The 22,975-nt window shown below is 38.4% G+C and overlaps 1 protein-coding gene and 1 long non-coding RNA gene across 2 annotated transcripts in view; one reads left to right on the forward strand and one right to left on the reverse strand.

Moving 5' to 3' along the window:
* LOC117320395 (N-lysine methyltransferase KMT5A-A-like) overlaps window positions 1-9,594 on the reverse strand; it is an 11,240-nt gene extending 1,646 nt beyond the window's left edge. The window contains exons 1-4 of the mRNA XM_033874993.1: window positions 7,204-9,594; window positions 6,882-6,985; window positions 4,268-4,406; window positions 3,627-3,885 (exon numbers count right to left, since the gene is read on the reverse strand). Of these exons, the coding sequence (XP_033730884.1) occupies window positions 3,627-3,885; window positions 4,268-4,406; window positions 6,882-6,985; window positions 7,204-7,208 (507 nt within the window). The 5' untranslated portion in view covers window positions 7,209-9,594. The remainder of the gene's footprint in view (window positions 1-3,626; window positions 3,886-4,267; window positions 4,407-6,881; window positions 6,986-7,203) is intronic.
* A 7,903-nt stretch (window positions 9,595-17,497) lies between these two features.
* Window positions 17,498-20,216, forward strand: LOC117320382. The gene is made up of 4 exons (XR_004531020.1): window positions 17,498-17,521; window positions 17,661-17,815; window positions 18,108-18,289; window positions 20,196-20,216. It is a non-coding gene; the product is annotated as an uncharacterized LOC117320382 (long non-coding RNA).
* The last annotated feature ends 2,759 nt before the right edge of the window (window positions 20,217-22,975 follow it).

Below are 22,975 nucleotides of genomic sequence, written 5' to 3' on the forward strand. Positions count from 1 at the left end.
GTTTTTGTACTATAGTATTATTATTGGTGGGGTCTTAATTTCGCGCTACACAGGTGTAGGAATGGTTCAAATTAGGATAACACCGTTTAATCCTTTGAACAGCTATCCACGTCACTGTCACACATGTACACATGCCTATTGAAGGAAGATATAGGTTTTATAATAGATCTATGTAAATGATTGAAGATAAAATCATGTGTGCATGTATACATATATCAATAAGAGGTATGTATTCAGTGGTATGATCACTTAAGTACGATCATCAAATATTGAGAATGGCTGACCTGTAAACACAATATTCGCTGGAGTTTTGAATTCGTGCTTTGATTGAAACCACGAAATATAAACCCCCGCAAAATATAAGCACTTTACAGTATATAACTGCACCAATCCAGTTATGATTCTTAACAGCATATTTAATGACCCTGAAAATGATATATGACAATTAACTGTTTACACAAATTTTCAGAGCAAACATGCCCCTAAAAAACATAATTTAATTTTCCATTTTCCTTCTTTTTTTTTCTTTTTTTTTTTTACAAATTTAGCAAAAAAGGTAGATTATATTTACTATCTAATGACTGCACCTTGATGAAAAGATTGAACTCTTGTCACATTTAATTCATACTCAATTATTTGAATGAGGTTACCCTATGTCACGAAGACCAATAACATCATATAGTCATATGTTCAGACTATCAGCTTGTATCATAATGAAAAAATAAAATAAAATCATCGCCCTACAACAAAAATGTCAATAATTTGGTGAAAAACATTAATAAATGACTTAATTTAGTATTTGACATTTCGTAAAAATTTAAGAGGGATACAGTAAAAGAAATAAAAAAAAATTGGCATATGATATTCATTAGTAAAATGATTATATAAGAGAGTTCTATACAACACAAGTTATTTTTAAATGTCAAAATTTTAGGGTGCTCAAGGTTTATTATGTGTTTATTTTTACTTAAATGCAATATGCAGAATTCAAAAAGCTAAATTCTCTTAAATTGCAGTTGTGAAATTGACGTTTGAATTTGATTTGCAAGAAAATGATACAATAAATAGCCAATTGTTATATATCATTGGTTGTTTTAAGAGCCATATTTAATGATGGAAGCAAAATGTTTATCGAGTTTGGTAACATTGCAATATCTTGAATAAAAGGCAGATAGTTATAAAGATGCCCAAATACCTTAAAAAAACGGCACTGCAATCACATTTATTATTTAATTGAAGAAAAAATACAGTTTCAACAACTTTTTTAGGCTCACTAATCGATTAAAACTAAACAAGAGGCCCATGGGGCCTGTATCGCTCACCTGGTTGGATTTGACCAAATGTCAAAATAATGTTCATGTTCAATTCCTTTTGTTTGTTAACCTCAAACAATGCTATTTATGGTTATAGCGTGGGGATCCCAACTGCTTTAAAGAAATAATGAAGTCCAGACTCTCTGAGTTTACAACATGCATTTATAACTTTATGACTAGTAGTGATTTAAAGGAATTACCTCTATTTCCTATATGGGGCCCCGCCCCTTTTGCCCCTCGGGGGTCAGAGTCACCATTTATGCAAAATCTGTTCCCCTTCCCCCAAGAATGTTTCTTACCAAATTGGGTTCAAATCCATTCATAACTTTATGACTAGTAGCGATTTTAAGGAATTACCTCTATTTCCCCATTAGGCCCCGCCCCTTTGGCCCCTTGGGGGTCAGAGTCACCATTTATGCAAAATCTGTTCCCCTTCCCCAAAGAATGCTTCTGACCAAATTGGGTTCAAATCCATTCATAACTTTATGACAAGTAACGATTTAAAGGAATTACCTCTATTTCCCATATGGGGCCCCGCCCATTTGGCCCCTTGGGGGGTCAGAGTCACCATTTATGCAAAATCTGCTCCCCTTCCCCAAAAGATGTTTCTTATTAAATTGGGTTCAAATCCATTCATAACTTTATGACTAGTAGCGATTTAAAGGAATTACCTCTATTTCCCATATGGGGCCCCGCCTCTTTGGCCCCTCGGGGGTCAGAGTCACCATTTATGCAAAATCTGTTCCCCTTCACATAAGAATGTTTCTGACCAATTTGGGTATAAATCCATTCATAACTTTATGACTAGTAGCGATTTGAAGGAATTACCTTTATTTCCCCATTAGGCCCTGCCCCTTTGGCCCCTTGGGGGGTCAGAGTCACCATTTATGCAAAATCTGTTCCCCTTTCCTAAAGGATGTTTCTGACCAAATTGGGTTCAAATCCATTCATAACTTTATGACTAGTAGCGATTTGAAGGAATTACCTCTATTTCCCCATTAGGCCCCGCCCCTTTGGCCCCTTGGGGTCAGAGTCACCATTTATGCAAAATCTGTTCCCCTTTCCCAAAGGATGTTTCTTACGAAATTGCGTTAAAAACCATTCATAACTTTATGACTAGTAGCGATTTAAAGGAATTACCTCTATTTCCCATATGGGGCCCCGTCCCTTTGGCCCCTTGGGGGTCAGAGTCACCATTTATGCAAAATCTGTTCCCCTTCCCCCAATGATGTTTTTGACCAAATTCGGTTCAAATATTTTCATAATTTTATGACTAGTAGCGATTTAAAGATATTACGTCTGTTTCCCCATTAGGCCCCGCCCCTTTGGTCCTTTGGGGGTCAGAGTAACCATTTATGCAAAATCTGTTCCCCTTCACATAAGAATGTTTCTGACCAAATTGGGTTCAAATCCATTCATACCTTTATGACTAGTAGCGATTTGAAGGAATTACCTCTATTTCCCCATTAGGCCCCGCCCCTTTGGCCCCTTGGGGGTCAGAGTCACCATTTATGCAAAATCTGTTCCCCTTTCCTAAAGGATGTTTCTGACCAAATTGGGTTCAAATCCATTCATAACTTTATGACTAGTAGCGATTTTAAGGAATTACCTCTATTTCCCCTAATGGACCCCGCCCCTTTGGCCCCTTGGGGGTCAGAGTAACCATTTATGCAAAATCTGTTTCCCTTCCCCAAAGGATGTTTCTGACCAAATTGGGTTCAAATCCATTCATAACTTTATGACTAGTAGCGATTTGAAGGAATCACCTCTATTTCCCCATTAGGCCCCGCCCCTTTGGCCCCTTGGGGGTCAGAGTCACCATTTATGCAAAATCTGTTCCCCTTCCCCAAAGAATATTTCTGACCAAATTGGGTTCAAATCCATTCATAACTTTATGACTAGTAGCGATTTAAAGGAATTACCTCTATTTCCCCATTAGGCCCCGCCCCTTTGGCCCCTTGGGGGTCAGAGTAACCATTTATGCAAAATCTGTTCCCCTTCCCCAAAGGATGTTTCTGACCAAATTGGGTTCAAATCCATTCATAACTTTATGACTAGTAGCGATTTAAAGGAATTGCCTCAATTTCCCCTATTGGGCCCCGCCCCTCAGGCCCCTTGGGGGTCAGAGTCACCATTTATGCAAAATCTGATCCCCTTCTGCCAAGGATGTTTCTGACCAAATTTGGTCAAAATCCAATAAGAACTTTTTGACTAGTAGCGATTTGAAGCAAATGTTGACGGACGGACGACGGACGACGGACGCTGCACCATGGCATAAGCTCACCGGACCTTCGGTCCAGGTGAGCTAAAAACTAAAAATCGATTGTGGGCCGCCATGCAACACCTCCTTTCTGTACTGAATATGTACAATGATACTACCTTTGTTCGCCATGGATATGGGCCTGGTCCATAGTTGTAGCAAATTTCCTCATCTTTTTGTATGTATCTTGTGGCTTTAAACACAATTTGGGGCTGACCATCAGACTCGAAAACCTTGGCTCTACAGTTTGGGTTTTTATGATTATCATTGATCAGCCTTCCAAATGTGTCATCTTCTTTTGTTGCATTAACCCTAGAATGCAAAACAGTTTCAATATTGTATCAGTCACCTGGAATCAGAGTCAAGGCTCATCATAATAAGTGTTATTCTTTAGATAATGTTGTGTGAAGTTACATTTTTTCACAGATTTGACCTCCTTGAAAGTATGTCAACATCATTTATATGAGGAAACTTCAAACTTTGTGGTAACAATTTGTTTATCGTGCACTGCACACTATCCTAAGCCAAAGGCCATGCAAATTTACAGTTTACAAATTTTACAAATTTACAAAATGTTTATAAGACAGTACAATAAAGACATTCATCATGTGATCACATCACTCACACCCAAATTAGCACTATTTGACAAACAATGACCTTGACCTTAGAACCCTGAAATTGTTATAATAATTACCATAGTTTCTTTCCTTTAAAATTTATTTCAAAGACATATGTGTCATCCTCATCTGCAGGATCTGTTTCCTGAACCATTCCTTGGTACCTACATATGTCTTCTCCTGCCTCAATAGCCTTTCCTGCATAGACTCCTCTGCCTGAAACAAAATGTTAAATCTTATTTAAAGAGTTAAGACTGACATTAATTTTCTTTGAAACATAACATTGGGTAACATCAGAAAATCATGCCCTAGCTACTTTGTGTCAGTCAAAATATAAAAAGAATGTGTAATCTCGATTCATCTGACCCAGACCTTTAAAGAATTCCAAATGTGAAAGAGGTGAGAGAGGGATGCTAATTACAGTGCATTGAATACCACACAAATGTATTGGTCAGACAATGATTAAATTTTGACCAATCAGAAGCATTTGTTATAGTTCAAACAATAATGTTGTATAGTGATTATGCAAACTATTTTTTGTATAAATTGACCCGATAGTATAAGAAGGGCATGTCCATATATACAAGACTTAGCAGATGTTGTTCAATCAGAGGCCTCTGTTGTAATACAGTAACATGGAATACATTTGACTTGATCACACAAAAATAGATTGATGAACTTGAAAAAAAAATTACCTTCATGGTACCTATATATATATATATAGTACCTACCTACCCAACACTTTATGGCATGGGTCGGTAAAGGGAAAACAAACATATTTTTAAGGCTGGCCCGATGGCAAGTGCAGTTTTATATGGCCTTTCATAAAATGTTTGCACCATTGGTCCAGGGTTGAATAAAATTGATTGAAGGACTGAGGAGTTATATCGTTTTATAGGAATTGAAATTTAAACCCATTTATAATGAAAAATTAGTCACCATGGCAACAGAACATTTAAGTAAACAAGTATTGATTGTAATGCGAACCATTACAAATGTCCCCCAAACAACCCCACAGTCGTATCATTGTGATCTGTATCCCTCATTACCCCTATGTAGCCATTTTCATCTTAATCAGCAAACATCTTTATTTTGACCAATCAGAGGCCTCAATTTTGTTAACATAGCAACTGACCTTTTCCAAAGTGTTTCCATATTGTTCGCTATCCCTCAAAACCCCTACGTACCAATTTTCAGCTTAATCTGACAACATTTAAATTTCGACCAATCAGAGGCCATTATTTTCTTTCCATGGCAACCAACCCTCTCGAAAATGTTACTACGTTATTCGCCATCCATAAAAACCCCTATATACAAGTTTTCACTAAAATCAGAGACCAAAATCTAAAAACAGGAAGTGGGCGTGGCCCCTGGCGGCCATCTTGGATGTCCGATCGCGAAAAAAACACCTGGTTGCACACCCCCATACCCTAACGAGTATGTCTGTGAAGTTTGATGATGATCGCCCGGGCAGTTTCTGAAAAAAGCGTCGGAAACCTCAGCAGTGGAAGAAATAAGAATAATAAGAATAATAAGAATAATAATAAGAATCCAAGCAAAAACAATATGTCCCCCCGCCACTCCGTTTGGGGGACATAATAATGTTGCAAGCACAAATTGCATGTATACGTAGATCTACATTGATTTACAGGTTTTGAAGGAGTTGGATGATATTGCCGGACAACCGGTTCCACTAATTCCAATTTGAATTTGGGAAGAAGTCAGCAATGGTGGCCACAATCTGATTAAAATACAGATCTTCGCTATACACTACGTTATGAGGATCTGACAGTGGCCGATCGAAGGTCATGTTCAGATGACCTTTGTCGCCTCCTTACCTCGCATTTCAGTAGAGTGTCATTTCGTTACAAAATTTTACAATAGCTTTTATGTGACGAAATGACTGAACGCACAAATTAGATATCGCACACAAACTTTTACTGTCAAGATTTTGACAGCAGTAATTTGACTGCTATTGCAAAAGGTCATATGAACATGACCTTCTATCGGCCACCGTCAGATCCTCATAACGTAGTGTCTAGTGAAGATCTGTATTTTAATCAGATTGTAGTGGCCATCTTGGATTTCAGACTAACTTGTAAAAACAAAACACTTGGTTGGAACCATCTCAGCAGATCATTTTTTGGCAAGTGTGAATCCTACAGGTAGAACGGAAGAAGTTTAAAATGTGTTTTCAAGATGGTGGCAATCAGGCAGCCGTCTTGGATTTCAGACCAACCTGGAAAATAACATCACATGGTCGGGACCATGTCACGAATCTCACTGGTGGAACTTGAGAAACTATGTTCAAAAACGAGAAAAGTTTACACACATCTTACGGTGCACGACGACAGATGAAACATGATGTCCTTGTAGTACTTAAAATATCTTTAAATATGCAGAATCATATTTACAAAAGCATTGACTGTAACATTCATATGTATTTAAGATTACAAGAACATAATTTTCAACTTAACCCGTAAATAGACCAATATATGTACATATGAATTTAGTAACTTTCATTCACCTGATGAGCTTGTTATAAAGCAGGTGAAAACGCTAGTGATTCCTGGTTTGTGTTTTATATTTTAATTATGTGTATCCATCACAAGGACATTATACTTTTTAATTATGAATTTAATTATTTTTTTGGTCTTGTACACTAATTCACATCACATATGATCAATTCACCTTTTCCTGTTGATGTTTTGATATAGAGATGAAGGCCATTCTTATCAATTTCTTCCTCATTTTCCTTCCAGGATTGTTTCCTTTTTCTTAAATTCATGTTGACACTGTATAAAAATATAAATAATATGAATCAATAGCGGCAAGTCATCATGCAGTCAACAGGCAATCAATTTTTATCCATAATTAAAGCGCTAGAAATTAAAGAGGATTGACCTTTTCTATTGTTATATTGTGAGGTAATTCAGAACGATGTTCAATTTATTCATTATTGCACCAGTCAGGGGTAAACACGATCTACTAATCGATTAAATCTGATACTCACACCATGACCAGCGTTAAATACGGTTCACTTGGCCCAATATTTACGTTAGGTTTATCGCAAGAAATTGAAGAATATGAGTACACAGACACTCAGGGCTTTCATTAAGTACTCCTCCACTCGTCCAGACGAGTGGAAATGCCCCGGTGCCGAGTTGGGTCGTCCTTGTCACTCGTCCCCAGTGCCGAGTTAAGTTGATATACTCTACATGTATTTCGAAATTTGGGCACATCTTTCCATTAAAACCCTAGGTTTTAAACACAAACAAAAACTATCCAACTAGTGGCTTCATTCCTGGTCAAGATCCTTCGCGCTCTTATAATTATAACATACAGGATATACTAAAGCATCTACACGACGCTGATTGAACCGGAGAATTCCAATGTTGCGTAATCGTCGTGTTTAGTGAATGGCGAGCAACAAAAATAATGGATAACAAACAAGCATTGCTGTCTATTTTTAAACCAAGAACAGATAAATCAATCATGAATAACAAGCAAGATACCCCACAGAAACTTACTGGTACATTAAGTGACGGTGAAACACCAGGGAAAAGATTTTGAAAATGTCCCGAATAACTTTTTTGTGAAAGTGAAAGTAAAACATAAAGAATGCAAACTAACATTACGAAAGAAGAGTAAGATCCACCCTGGCCTCAACATTAACAATTAACAATTACAATCACTAATCAGTCGGAGTGGATAATGTAAAGCTTTAATCTCACATTTATATCCACTCTCATGAGTATGGACATTGTTATACCGTACAGTTTGAAAAAAATAAAACAAAAAAAGTGGAAACAGACGTTCGGTATTACAATTTGAGTAAATGATAATGATGAAGCACTGCTGCAAGTATAAGTATTGATTACAGATAGGCATATCCTTAGACAGCTTGAAACATAAAACAAACGAGCATTTAATATTGGAAAGTGTCATCTCCTTTTAGGGTATTAAACACATTATATATCAGTATGAAAGAATAACGCAAATTTCAATATATATATGTGAATTTGAATATTCCATAATTAATAAAATTCAAACATCTGTTCTCTGTGTGTTTATTTTTTCATCAAGATGGTGCCAGGTGAAATTTGGAGGTGCCGAGTGAGATTTTGGTAGCCACTAGGGCAGGCACAGTGCCTAGTGGGAGAAAAAAAATAATGAAAGCCCTGACACTGTACATTATGCTAGAATATTTGTAGGCCTAACCACACTGAACAATTATTGCATCAGTCAGGGATAAACAAGGCCTAGTTCTATTAACTAAATACTATTTGATTACATGTATCTGATTTATCATTTGCGCCCATCGCACCACAAGCGTTAACTAATGTGTCTAACATGTATATAATATGCAGGGTTCAAAACTAGGTTTACAACACTAATTAAGTCCGTTAGTCCAAGACTAGTAACATTTCTGAAGGACAAGTAAATATGCTATTTTTATTAGGCCTGTGGACTAGTTCATTTTTTTGTATGCTGATCTATGACTTATTCAACAGGAAATGTTACAAATTTAGCACTCATGATCAGGATAAATCTTACTGACCCTCTACTGGCGAGCGACCAATTCTCGCCAAGTCATTGAAGTATCCATTCTCGCCAATGCCCTCATAAAATACGTAGCTGGAATACGAGGACAATTTTTTGAGGATGTCTTCTTCCTAGTGTCTTCTATCAGTAGATGACATTTTGTGCAAAAATTCGGATGTACACGTATTTTACGAGTGCATTGCAATTGGCGAGAATGGGTACTTGGCGAGAATTGGTCGCCGACCAGTAGCTAGCCTATGGTTCTGATTAGAGGGTCAATAACTGACAATGACTAGGCCTAAAATTATCTGATTATCTGCCCATCATTAGCATTAAGGGGTAGCTACTGCCATCTTGGATTGAGTATACCCTGAACTGTCAACAGTTCAATTTAACAAAAATAACAATAAATGATGGACTTTTCCTATCATATCATCAATATGAATCATAAATAAATGATTCTAGATAATTTTCAAAATTTTAAAAGTACTTGCTTAACTTTTAGAGAATTTCAAACATGATTGTGACAGGCTGCACTTCCTGAAATCTGCTTATTTTTTTTTAATTCCTAAAAATAAAAATAAATTAGTTCAATATCCACTGCAGGGCCATTAGAGGAGAAAATCTTGATAAAACCATAAACAAAGTCATAACAGCTCAATGAAACAACAGTACATTCCAAAAAATAATGTATTCAAGATGGATGTTCCACCTAGTATAAAGTAGTTCCTGGCTTCTCTATATTTAGAATAGGTAAATTCCCCTGTATGGTAACATCAAAGTGCCAAACTTTGAATGCAAGGGAGACAATTTCAATTTATTTCAGAATGAATATAAGAAAGCTTTTTATTTTTCATTTTTGAAATGACATAATAATATATATTCTCATTTTCTAAATTGATTGTAAACTTATTGTTGTGTTTATATACAACAAATACTCAGGTAACTTAGGCTATAAATATCTTCTTATGCATAAATAAATGTTTATTCTAACTACTGTGTATATGAATTAAAAAATTACCTTATTTTAGCTGTATTTTTGGCATACAATAGTTTCCCATTACCAAACTTCCACAATGAAAACAGAGGATGTCAGCCGATATACACTGTCTTAAGTAGATGCATGAAATGTGAATTTGTTTAATAAAGTCAGTCTTAAATATGCAATTTTTTTTTTCTGTTTTGTTTTCAAACCACTTAAAACAGTATATATCGTTACCAGCTCTTGCCACTAGGAGGCCTCCTCTTTCAAGAGCCAAAAATTTTTTAAAGTTCACGTGTGGTATCTCTTCCTTTGAAACGATGCTGTGTGTACGGTTAAGATGTCGGACAATGTACTTCTTTTTGTGGTTCCATTTTGCAACACCATGCTGAAAAAGAAAAATGATACACTTGTTATATATATATAATTAGTCTAAATAACAAACACTTCATTCTCTAAGAATTGAATAGTATGGACATATTGTACTATCAAGTATGAAGTCCATACCGCATAAGCCAAACCATAATGTAACATTAATTTCCTGCTATATGACTACATCTGACAAAGTGAGACTCCCTGGGCAGGATAAATACAGTAAGATTCATCTCATGGGTTTGTGTTATTATGGAAATAACTTCTATCAAAACATTTGTTGAAATTAAAGAATTTTTTTAAACTCCAATGATATCATAGTTCTTTCACACACATAAGCGGTCAGCTATCTATCGGAAACATCAAACTAGCTTCTAATGATTTTTATTTGAAACCAAAACAGTCCTTATTTTTTAAGGATTTAACAATGCTGAAAAAAAAACATGGTTTACATCATTACAACATTACATACCTGAATAGATGTCTATGAACTTCATTGAACCAATATCTCAATCCTGCTGTAGGTCATGATAATCAATCAAGTCTTTCCTCTTATCCTCTTTGTACTGCACTGCACCATCCCAGCCTTTACATGTCTCTCCTGATTTTTTTTCAAGGGACATAACTCCTATAACCAGAGGGATCTTGGCGCCCACCATTGAATGATCTTCATAGGTTCCATGTCAGATTGATCTTTTCTCTACTTTTCCCTTCATTTTACTAATCTGTGCAAATTGAGACATCCCTCCAGTACTTTTCAAACAAGGGAATCCTAGCTATAAAAGAAATTTGAGATTTAACGATAATGGCTGTTTGTTTGCCAGGTTGTTTTCAGGACAGACTGGTCCAAAAATGCAATACAAGGGACCAAGGGGAACCTACTTATGAAATTTGAGAAAGATCCATTCAGTACTTTGAGAAATAGAGATAACAAACTTCAATTGTCAAAATCCAAGATGGCGGTCTGTCGGCCATTTTGTTTTCCAATTGATCTCAAAATGCAATATGCATAACTAGGCACCAAGGGGAACCTTCATATGTAATTTGAGAAAGATCCCTTCACTACTTTCTCAGAAATAGTGATAACAAACTTCAATTGTCAAAATCCAAGATGGCAGCCTGTCGGCCATGTTGTTATCTGATTGGTCTCAAAACGCAATATGCATAACTAAGCACCAAGGGGAACCTTCATATTAAATTTGAGAAAGATCCCTTCAGTACTTTCTCAGAAATAGCGATAACAAACTTCAATTGTCAAAATCCAAGATGGCTGCCTGTCGGCCATGTTGTTATCCGATTGGTCTCAAAACGCAATATGCATAACTAGGCACCAAGTGGAACCTTCATATGAAATTTGAGAAAGATCCCTTCAGTACTTTCTCAGAAATAGCGATAACAAACTTCAATTGTCAAAATCCAAGATGGCTGCCTGTCGGCCATTTTGTTTACCGATTGGACTCAAAACGCAATATGCATAACTAGGCACCAAGGGGAACCTACATATGAAATTTGAGAAAGATCCCTTCAGTACTTTCTGAGAAATAGCGCTAACAAGAATTGTTTACGGACGGAGGAACGGACGGACGGACGGACGGAGGGACGGACGGACGACGGACCACGGACGCAGGGCGATTTGAACAGCCCACCATCTGATGATGGTGGGCTAAAAACAGCATTATCAAAAACAAGTTGTATAATTATAAATTTAAACAAGAGATCCCAGAGGGATCTTGGCGCCCACCATTGAATGATCTTTATAGGTTCCATGTCAGATTGATCTTTTCTCTACTTTTCCCTTCCTCTAAGTCTTACTAATCTGTGTAAATTCAGAAACAGCCCTCTAGTACTTTTCAAACAAGGGGAACCTATATATAAAATTTAAGAGTTAGCGATAATGGCTGTCTGTCAGCCATGTTGTTTTTGGATTGGTCCCAAAATGCAACACCAGGGACCATGAAATTGGAGAAAGATCCCTTCAGTACCTTCTGACAAATAGCGATAACAAACTTTAATTGTCAAAATCTAAGATGGCTGCCTGTCGGCAATGTTGTTTTCCGATTGGTCTCAAAATGCAATATGCATAACTAGGCACCGAGGGGAACCTATATATGAAATTGGAGAAAGATCCCTTCAGTACTTTCTGAGAAATAGCGATAACAAACTTCAATTGTCAAAATCCAAGATGGCTGCCTGTCGGCCATGTTGTTTTCCGATTGGTCTCAAAATGCAATATGCATAACTAGGCACCGAGGGGAGCCTACATATGAAATTTCAGAAAGATCCTTTCATTAGTTTTTGAGAAATAGTGATAAAAAACTTCAATTGTCAAAATCCAAGATGGCTGCCTGTCGGCCATGTTGTTTTCCGAGTGGTCTCAAAATGCAATATGCATAATAAGGCACCAAGAGGAACCTATATATGAAATTTGAGAAAGATCCCTTCATTGCTTTTCTAAGAAATAGTGATAACAAACTTCAATTGTCAAAATCCAAGATGGCTACCTGTCGGCCATGTTGTTTTCCGATAGGTCTCAAAATGCAATATGCGTAACTAGGCACCAAGGGGAACCTATATATGAAATTGGAGAAAGATCCCTTCAGTACTTTCTGAGAAATGGCGATAACAAACTTCAATTGTCAAAATCCAAGATGGCTGCCTGTCGGCCATGTTGTTTTCCGATTGGTCTCAAAATGCAATATGCATAACTATGCACCAAAGGGAACCTATATATGAAATTGGAGAAAGATCCCTTCAGTACTTTCTGAGAAATGGCGATAACAAACTTCAATTGTCAAAATCCAAGATGGCTGCCTGTCGGCCATGTTGTTTTCCGATTGGTCTCAAAATGCAATATGCATAACTAGGCACCAAGGGGAACCTATATATGAAATTGGAGAAAGATTCCTTCAGTACTTTCTGAGAAATAGCGATAACAAACTTCAATTGTCACAAGAGATCCCAGAGGGATCTTGGCGCCCACCATTGAATGATCTACATAGGTTCCATGTCAGATTGATCTTTTCTCTACTTTTCCCTTCATTTTACTCTAATCTGTGCAAATTGAGACATCCCTCCAGTACTTTTCAAACAAGGGAATCCTAGCTATATAAGAAATTTGAGATTTAACGATAATGGCTGTTTGTTTGTCAGGTTGTTTTCAGGACAGACTGGTCCAAAAATGCAATACAAGGGACCAAGGGGAACCTACTTATGAAATTTGAGAAAGATCCCTTCAGCACTTTCTCAGAAATAGCGATAACAAACTTCAACTGTCAAGATCCAAGATGGCTGCCTGTCGGCCATGTTGTTTTCAGATTGGTCTCAAAACGCAATATGCATAACTAGGCACCAAGGGAAACTTACATATGCAATTTGAGAAAGATCCCTTAAATACTTTCTCAGAAATAGCGATAACAAACTTCAATTGTCAAAATCCAAGATGGCTGCCTGTCGGCCATGTTGTTTTCAGATCGGTCTCAAAACGCAATATGCATAACTAGGCACCAAAGGAAACCTACATATGAAATTTGAGAAAGATCCATTCAGTACTTTCTCAGAAATAGCGATAACAAACTTCAATTGTCAAAATCCAAGATGGCTGCCTGTCGGCCATGTTGTTTTCAGATTGGTCTCAAAACGCAATATGCATAACTAGGGACCAAGGGGAACCTACATATGAAATTTGAGAAAGATCCCTTCAGTTCTTTTTCAGAAATAGCGATAACAAACTTCAATTGTCAAAATCCAAGATGGCTGCCTGTCAGCCATGTTGTTTTCAGATTCGTCTCAAATCGCAATATGCATAACTAGGCACCAAGGGGAGCCTACATATGAAATTTGAGAAAGATCCCTTCAGTACTTTCTCAGAAATAGCGATAACAAACTTCAATTGTCAAAATCCAAGATGGCTGCCTGTCGGCCATATTGTTTTCCGATTAGTCTCAAATCGCAATATGCATAACTAGGCACCAAGGGGAGCCTACATATGAAATTTGAGAAAGATCCCTTCAGCACTTTCTCAGAAATAGCGATAACAAACTTCAATTGTCAAAATCCAAGATGGCTGCCTGTCGGCCATGTTGTTATCCGATTGGTCTCAAAATGCAATATGCATAACTAGGCACCAAGGGGAACCTTCATATGGAATTTGAGAAAGATCCCTTCAGTACTTTCTCAGAAATAGCGATAACAAACTTCAACTGTCAAAATCCAAGATGGCTGCCTGTCGGCCATATTGTTTTCCGATTAGTCTCAAATCGCAATATGCATAACTAGGCACCAAGGGGAACCTACATATGAAATTTGAGAAAGATCCCTTCAGCACTTTCTCAGAAATAGCGATAACAAACTTCAATTGTCAAAATCCAAGATGGCTGCCTGTCGGCCATGTTGTTATCCGATTGGTCTCAAAATGTAATATGCATAACGAGGCACCAAGGGGAACCTTCATATGAAATTTGAGAAAGATCCCTTCAGTACTTTCTCAGAAATAGCGATAACAAACTTCAACTGTCAAAATCCAAGATGGCTGCCTGTCGGCCATATCGTTTTCCGATTAGTCTCAAATCGCAATATGCATAACTAGGCACCATGGGAAACCTACATATGAAATTTGAGAAAGATCCCTTCAGTACTTTCTCAGAAATAGCGATAACAAACTTCAATTGTCACAAGAGATCCCAGAGGGATCTTGGCGCCCACCATTGAATGATCTTCATAAGTTCCATGTCAGATTGATCTTTTCTCTACTTTTCCCTTCATTTTACTAATCTGTGCAAATTGAGACATCCCTCCAGTACTTTTCAAACAAGGGAATCCTAGCTATATAAGAAATTTGAGATTTAACGATAATGGCTGTTTGTTTGCCAGGTTGATTTCAGGACAGACTGGTCCAAAAATGCAATACAAGGGACCAGGGGGAATCTACATATGAAATTTGAGCAAGATCCATTCAGTACATTCTCAGAAATAGAGATAACAAACTTCAATTGTCAAAATCCAAGATGGCTGCCTGTCGGCCATGTTGTTTTCCGATTGGTCTCAAATCGCAATATGCATAACTAGGCACCAAGGGGAACCTACATATGAAATTTGAGAAAGATCCCTTCAGTACTTTCTCAGAAATAGCGATAACAAACTTCAATTGTCAAAATCCAAGATGGCTGTCTGTCGGCCATGTTGTTTTCCGATTGGTCTCAAAACGCAATATGCATAACTAGGCACCAAGGGGAACCTACATATGAAATTTGAGAAAGATCCCTTCAGTACTTTCTGAGAAATAGTGATAACAAACTTCAATTGTCAAAATCCAAGATGGCTGCCTGTCGGCCATGTTGTTTTCCGATTGGTCTCAAAACGCAATATGCATAACTAGGCACCAAGGGGAACCTACATATGAAATTTGAGAAAGATCCCTTCAGTACTTTCTGAGAAATAGCGATAAAAAGAATTGTTTACGGATGGACGGACGGAGGGACGGACGGACGGAGGGACGGAGGGACGGACGACGGACCACGGACGCAGGGCGATTTGAATAGCCCACCATCTGATGATGGTGGGCTAAAAATCCAAGATGGCTGCCTGTCGGCCATGTTGTTTTCCGATTTGTTTCAAAATGCAATATGCATAACTAGGCACTGAGGGGAGCCTACATATGAAATTTCAGAAAGATCCCTTTATTAGTTTTTGAGAAATAGCGATAATAAACTTCAATTGTCAAAATCCAAGATGGCTGCCCGTCGGTCATGTTGTTTTCCGATTGGTCTCAAAATGCAATATGCATAACTAGGCACCAAGAGGAACCTATATATGAAATTTGAGAAAGATCCCTTCATTGCTTTTCTAAGAAATAGTGATAACAAACTTCAATTGTCAAAATCCAAGATGGCTGCCTGTCGGCCATGTTGTTTTCCGATTGGTCTCAAAATGCAATATGCATAACTAGGCACCAAGAGGAACCTATGTATGAAGTTTGAGAAAGATCCCTTCATTGCTTTCTAAGAAATAGTGATAACAAACTTCAATTGTCAAAATCCAAGATGGCTGCCTGTCGGCCATGTTGTTTTCCGATAGGTCTCAAAATGCAATATGCATAACAAGGCACCAAGGGGAACCTATGTATGAAATTTGAGAAAGATCCCTTCAGTACTTTCTGAGAAATAGCGATAACAAACTTCAATTGTCAAAATCCAAGATGGCTGCCTGTCGGCCATGTTGTTTTCCGATAGATCTCAAAATGCAATATGCATAACTAGGCACCAAGGGGAACCTATATATGAAATTTGAGAAATATCCCTTCTGTACTTTCTGAGAAATAGCGATAACAAGAATTGTTTACGGACGGACGGATGGAGGGACGGACGGACGGAGGGACGGACCACGGACCACGGACGCAGGGCGATTTGAATAGCCCACCATCTGATGATGATGGGCTAAAAAACAGAAAAAGATGGTATTTCTTTTGCACACATCTATTATGTAAGCTATCTGAAGCACCATGCTATATATATATATATGTTCAACCGATTTTTATTTGAAGCCAAAACAATCCCTATTCTTTATGGATTTAATAATGCTGAAAAAAACATGTTTTACATCATTACAACATTACATACCTGAATAGATGTCTATGAACTTCATTGAACCAATATCTCAATCCTGCTGTAGGTCATGATAATAGATGTCCATGAACTTCATTGAACCAATATCGTAATCCTGCTGTACCTCATGATAATCAATCGAACCTTTCCTCTCATCGTCTTTGTACCGCACTACACCATCCCAGCCGTTACATGTCTCTTCTGATTGTTTTCAAGGGACATATCTCCTATAAAAACAGCATTATCAAAACTTTGCATTTCTTTAAAAAAATGATATATATAGTAGTTCTTTTGCACACATCTATCATGTAAGCTATCTGAAGCACCAAGCTACATTCAAATGATTTTTATTTCAAGCCAAAATATTGCTTGTTTTTTTATGGATTTACAATGCAATCAAGACATTCCAGAGGGATCTTGGCACCCACCATTACATGATTTTTATAGGTTTCATGTCAGACTGATCTTCTCTATTTTCCCCTTTTTCCTCTTACATGAACACATGAAACCTACAAGTGAAATCTGAGAAACATTTATAACAAACTTGAATTCTCGAAATACAAGATGGCCTCCTGTCGGCCATTTTATCATTTGTGTCATAATAGTTTATGTATAAATGTAGACCATATAAGTTTAGAACCCCATTTTATTAACAATAATAGACAGTATTGTTTAAATTTAAACATTTGTCATGGTCATGTAGGTTTTAGGGACTGTTTGTTAAATTTGAAAATTTGAAATATTTTTTTTAATTTTATTTTTTGAGGGTATTAGCTATTGTATCCGGAGACACAATATTCCCGACCACCGCCACGGGGAGGCTCCCTCTTTAGGTAGTCATATATATGTAACTTTTTGTTGTTGTTGTTGTTATTATTATTGTTGTTGTTGTTGTTGTTACATATGTGTTTTTGAATTTTGAATTCTGGTTGCCAATATGTCTCTTAATCAATTTTTCACTGTTCAATACAGATGATCCTGAAGCTGATTGTCTCCCCTGCCATGTTGCTGAATGACTGGATCTAGCTGCCCTCTCCTGTAGTCGGACTTTCGAGCGGACTTGGACCTTTTCTTATGATCTTTATGCTGTGCTGCCAGTCTTGATAGAGCTCTCTTCTTCACTTCAGGTTTGTATTGGTGTTGTCTTTGGTACACTTCCTCTGAGCTCAGTTGATCAAGCTTATGTTTAACTTCTCGACTCAGAGTACCACCGAGGTGTTCGACCTTCTGTTGAATAGCTTTCCCGGCCGTGTTGTTGAAAGTTAAGATGGCATTGTCAAGTCTCCCCTCAGCATTCCGTCCAAAGTTCTGATATTTTGGTAGAGCGACATTGATGCCTATGTGACACCCCTCATTTTTCTGAGTTGATGTGTTGAGTCTCATTGAATAGACAGCTTCAGTGCTTAACTTCATTTTCAGGAGCTCCAATACCAACATCTGGTCATCTGGCGTCATCTGAAGATGATGTATCTGGTTCGAACTGAGGAACATTGAGCGCACCCACCAGTTGTCACCGTCATCTCCAGAGCACACCTCGGAGTGCTGACTACACTTGGAACAGTCCCCTGAATAGCACGACACGGTGGCATCTAACACATCAGGTAAGCGACTGGTGATAGTCTCCATGTTACCGTTGTGTGTTTTCATGAGGGATTTGAAGACCATGCTGCTCCTGGCTTTCAAGTCTTGGGAAAACACCTTCTGTAAGTGAGACCTCATAAGTCTGGTACGTCCGGGAAACATGGAGTCACTGAACTTAGCACTGTTTGATTTCCGAAACTGTGCTCTACCTATGTGAGTCGGGTCAGCCAGTCTCTCCACTTTCCACATCAGATGTAGGGCTCGCATGGCTTCCTGCAGGCCTTGGGCGCCAGTACCATCTCCATCCGTAGTGGCATATTTCACAAGGACACCCTGTCTGGTCAGCTGCTCTCCAATGTCCTTCCCCATGGCATACTCGGAGAGGCCGTCAAACCGGCTGGTGTTGGCTGTGCACTCAGGGTGACCACCCGGACAGTCAACATCATACCCTTTCCCTCTCAGCCAAGCGCCTGTCCAGCAAAGTTTGTTGTGGAGGGCACGTCCAAGTATCCACTTCTTTGGAGTACATGTCTCAATTCCCAAGCTGATTCCCTGAGAGGCATTCAGTCCAGGCTTCTTAGAGCTTCCAAATGTAGTACTGTTGTACCGCCCATCCACAGCTATTCCGATGGTGCTCGGAGACTACTGTCCTCTCAGGGTGTTGTCCTGTACCACCAGTCGAGTCTTTTCCTCTATGTCGGTTTTGTTAAGGGCAGTAATCTCCCGTGACACCTGGTTGGCCTGTCGTTGCATCCCACTTTTGGCACCTGCAGGTATGTTCAGGTGTCCGAAAAGTCTAGCTCCTTTGGTGCTGACGGACTGTCCACACAGTGCTGAAGGTAGATATTTGTTAATTAGTGCTGGCTTTGGTCCGGGCTTCTCCGAGTCGGCTTCTCTGTAAAGTTTGTAAAGCTGAGACTTGTACTCACACTTGTCACACTGGACAGAGCAACTCCATCCCAGGGCCCATTTCTTCTCGGACACTAGTTTGAATACGGGTACCGTACAACTGGTGTGACATTGCTCTGCGTGTACATTGATGACATCGTTCCACATCTTCATCATCAAGATAACATCAATTATCCGGTTTCCCTCTATTTCAGTCTCCGAGTCCGACGAGGCGGTGGATGCATGTATTGTACAGGGTCTATCTTCGGTGTCCGCTGCTACATTGGATTGACTTTCCGGTCTTGGTGTTGTCACCAGCTGAGATACTTTGGTGACGGTCAGTCTTCTGGTCAGAACTGGGGTCACCTCTGTGTTGACAGGTTTGTCTCTTACATCTTGGAGAACTAGGCCTTTATTCTTGGGGGTGTGTCCAGGTTTGAAATGGTTATTTCTTCTCTTTCTGTCTCCCTTCATACTTGTATTGGTCAGTATTGGTCAGTAGTGGTCAGTGGTGGTCAGTGGTGGTCAGATGTGTTTGGAGTACAAAACTGAAGTGAAGCTGAACACTGATCTGGTAATTGTGATATACACATCAGTGCCTGTTTGATAATTGACTTCAAAGGTGTTTTGAGAAACAATTGAGAGAGGCTAGTATATTATCATTAAACAGATATGCCCATTAAGCCCAAGTGTCAAGGGGGTGTTTTTAGATCTCTCTAACTCCTGTTTTATGTGACATAGAGTATTTCTGTTTTGACCGCATGATTTCAAATAGCTCACAGTTTATGAAAACATTTATTTTAAATTTTTGACAAAAATAGTGTCCTATAATAGGACTGAGACCACACACTAAGTACTTCCGGGTTCAGGCCCCACGAATGAAGTCCCCTCAAAAATGTATGTATTTCAGGAAAACAAATCAAATGGCTCTTTGAACTTGATTTTTGTCTATGAATTTAATGTAAATTTATAGTAGAGATGTCAATCTAGGTTTTGTGATGTAAAATATTAATATTGATCATGTATTTTGTGCGCCAGGGTCCTGTGTGAAAAGTCCTGATTTGACCTCTACCCCTGACCCGGATGTATATAATCCACGTTGGTGACACATTTTGACAGCTAACTCCAGAAAATGCTGAACATGCTGGGTTGAAACTTTTATATTTTGCTTCTCACATGTTGGTCTTGGCCAGGTGAGTTGGAAAATTGGATATGAGATTTTGGGAATATACTATGAATTTTAATGTTACAATGAAACATATAGCGAAGCTAATTGTGGTCTCGGTCCTAATATGGCACAACTAGAGACCAATGGGAACCTATGCATGATGTCCGAGGAATATCACTACAGTACTTTTCAAGAAATGGTGATAACAAAGATTGTTTATGGACGGACGCATAGACGACTAACAGATGCAGGGCGACTTGAATAGCCACCATCTGATAATGGTGTGCTAAAACAAGTTTTACAACATTACATACTGTACCTAAAAGATGTCTGTAAATTTCACTGAACCAATATCTGAATGATGATCCACCAAAACGTTCCCCTCATCGTCTTTATACTGCACTGCACCATCCCATCCTTTACGCGATCATCTGCTTTTCAAGGTAATAGATACATTGCTGGAATTAATTATTTATCAATTTTTAAGATGATATATAGCAGTGCCTTGGCATACATCTAGAATGCTATCTACCTGAAGCATCATATATGTTCAAATGATTTTTATTTCAAGCCGAAACATTCCTATTTTTATGGATCTAACAATGCATAAAAAACATATCTAGATAATATGTACCACACAAATCTTTAAACATCATATATTTATGACTTACTACATTACATACCTAAATTATATGTCTATGAATCTCACTGCACCATTATCCAAATCCTGCTGTAGTTCATTCACTAAAACCTTCTCCTTCTTGCCCTTGTACTGGACTTCATACACAGCACCATCTCGTCCATCTTTACTTTCCACACAGTCCAATACATTGCCCTCATACCATTTATACTGATGTGTTTTCTCATCAACACGCCGTTTATGGAGGATTCACCGCCCGACAAATTTTCTCCTACGCTGTCTGGAAGATCGTGTAGAACATGATGCAGAAATCCCGGGGTTATCACTTGACGATGGAACTATAAACAAGAGGCCCAATGGGCCTGTATCGCTCACCTGGCTCTACAGCAACTTTGAAGTTGATTGAAGTCATTTCTAAAGATACTATGTTGATTACCTCTTTATTCAAATATCATTGTAAGCTAGTTTTATTCATATTAAAAATTTTCTAGTCCTTCATTCCAGCATTCTATTGGCCTAATATCAGGTCTTGGAGGCTCTTGGCTATCACAAAATTATTGTTTACAGATTTGAGCCGATTTCACCCCTGTGACCTTGAATGTAGGTCAAGGTCATTTATTTGAACAAAATTGGTAGTGCTTCATCCCAGCATGCTACAGGCCCAATATCAAGTCGCTGGGCCTCTTGGTTATTGAGAAGAAGTCGTTTGAAGATTATAGCCTATTTGACCCATGTAACCTTGAATGAAGGTCAAGGTCAATTATTTGAACAAACTTTGTAGCCCTTCACCCCAGCATGCTACAGGCCCAATATCAAGTCCCTGGGCCTCTTGGTTATTGAGAAGAAGTCGTTTGAAGATTATAGCCTATTTGACCCATGTGACCTTGAATGAAGGTCAAGGTCATTTATTTGAACAAACTTTGTAGCCCTTTACCCCAGCATGCTACAGGCCCAATATCAAGTCCATGGGCCTCTTGGTTATTGAGAAGAAGTCGTTTGAAGATTATAGCCTATTTGACCCATGTGACCTTGAATGAAGGTCAAGGTCATTTATTTGAACAAACTTTGTAGCCCTTCACCCCAGCATGCTACAGGCCCAATATCAAGTCCCTGGGCCTCTTGGTTATTGAGAAGAAGTCGTTTGAAGATTATAGCCTATTTGACTCATATGACCTTGAATGAAGGTCAAGGTCATTTATTTGAACAAACTTTGTAGCCCTTCACCCCAGCATGCTACAAGCCCAATATCAAGTCCATGGGCCTCTTGGTTATTGAGAAGAAGTCATTTGAAGATTATAGCCTATTTGACCCATGTGACCTTGAATGAAGGTCAAGGCCATTTATTTGAACAAACTTTGTAGCCCTTCACCCCAGCATGCTACAGGCCCAATATCAAGTCCCTGGGCCTCTTGGTTATTGAGAAGAAGTTGTTTGAATGAAAAAGTTGACGCCGGACGGCCGGACGGACGGACGGACGGACGACGGACGCCGCACCACGGCATAAGCTCACTTGCCCTTCGGGCAGGTGAGCTAAAAACAATTATCATAAGAAAAGTTACATTCAGGTTAAACTATACTATTTTTGACCATACATTCATTCATATATTTAGAGCGAACACATGATTGTAGTTATTTAAAAACACTTATGTGTTACATGTATAGTGTTAGATTTTACACAAAATTTACATCGAGATACAGGAGGAAATTTTGGAAAATAATGAATTCTGTATTGATATTCAAAACTCTCCCAATGTTATAAATCACATCATGATGCAGTCTTATGTAAACAAGTGAAGATGTCTCGTTTTTCTTCATTTGAGTGAGGTTTGTTGTTGTTTGGTTTATTGCCTGGTGAAACGCTAGTGTCATTTTTAGGCGGGGTCAACATGTAGTAGCTGGTGACTACCTCACTGAAGGACATGTGGGATCTGAACGACATACATTGTATGGGAGGCGTTTGGATGTCATAGCTGTTTTTCCAAGTTTAACCTACGTTAAAAGTCAAACTCT

The sequence above is a fragment of the Pecten maximus genome, unplaced genomic scaffold (assembly GCF_902652985.1).
Source record: "Pecten maximus unplaced genomic scaffold, xPecMax1.1, whole genome shotgun sequence".
Classification (NCBI taxonomy): Eukaryota; Metazoa; Mollusca; class Bivalvia; order Pectinida; family Pectinidae; genus Pecten; species Pecten maximus.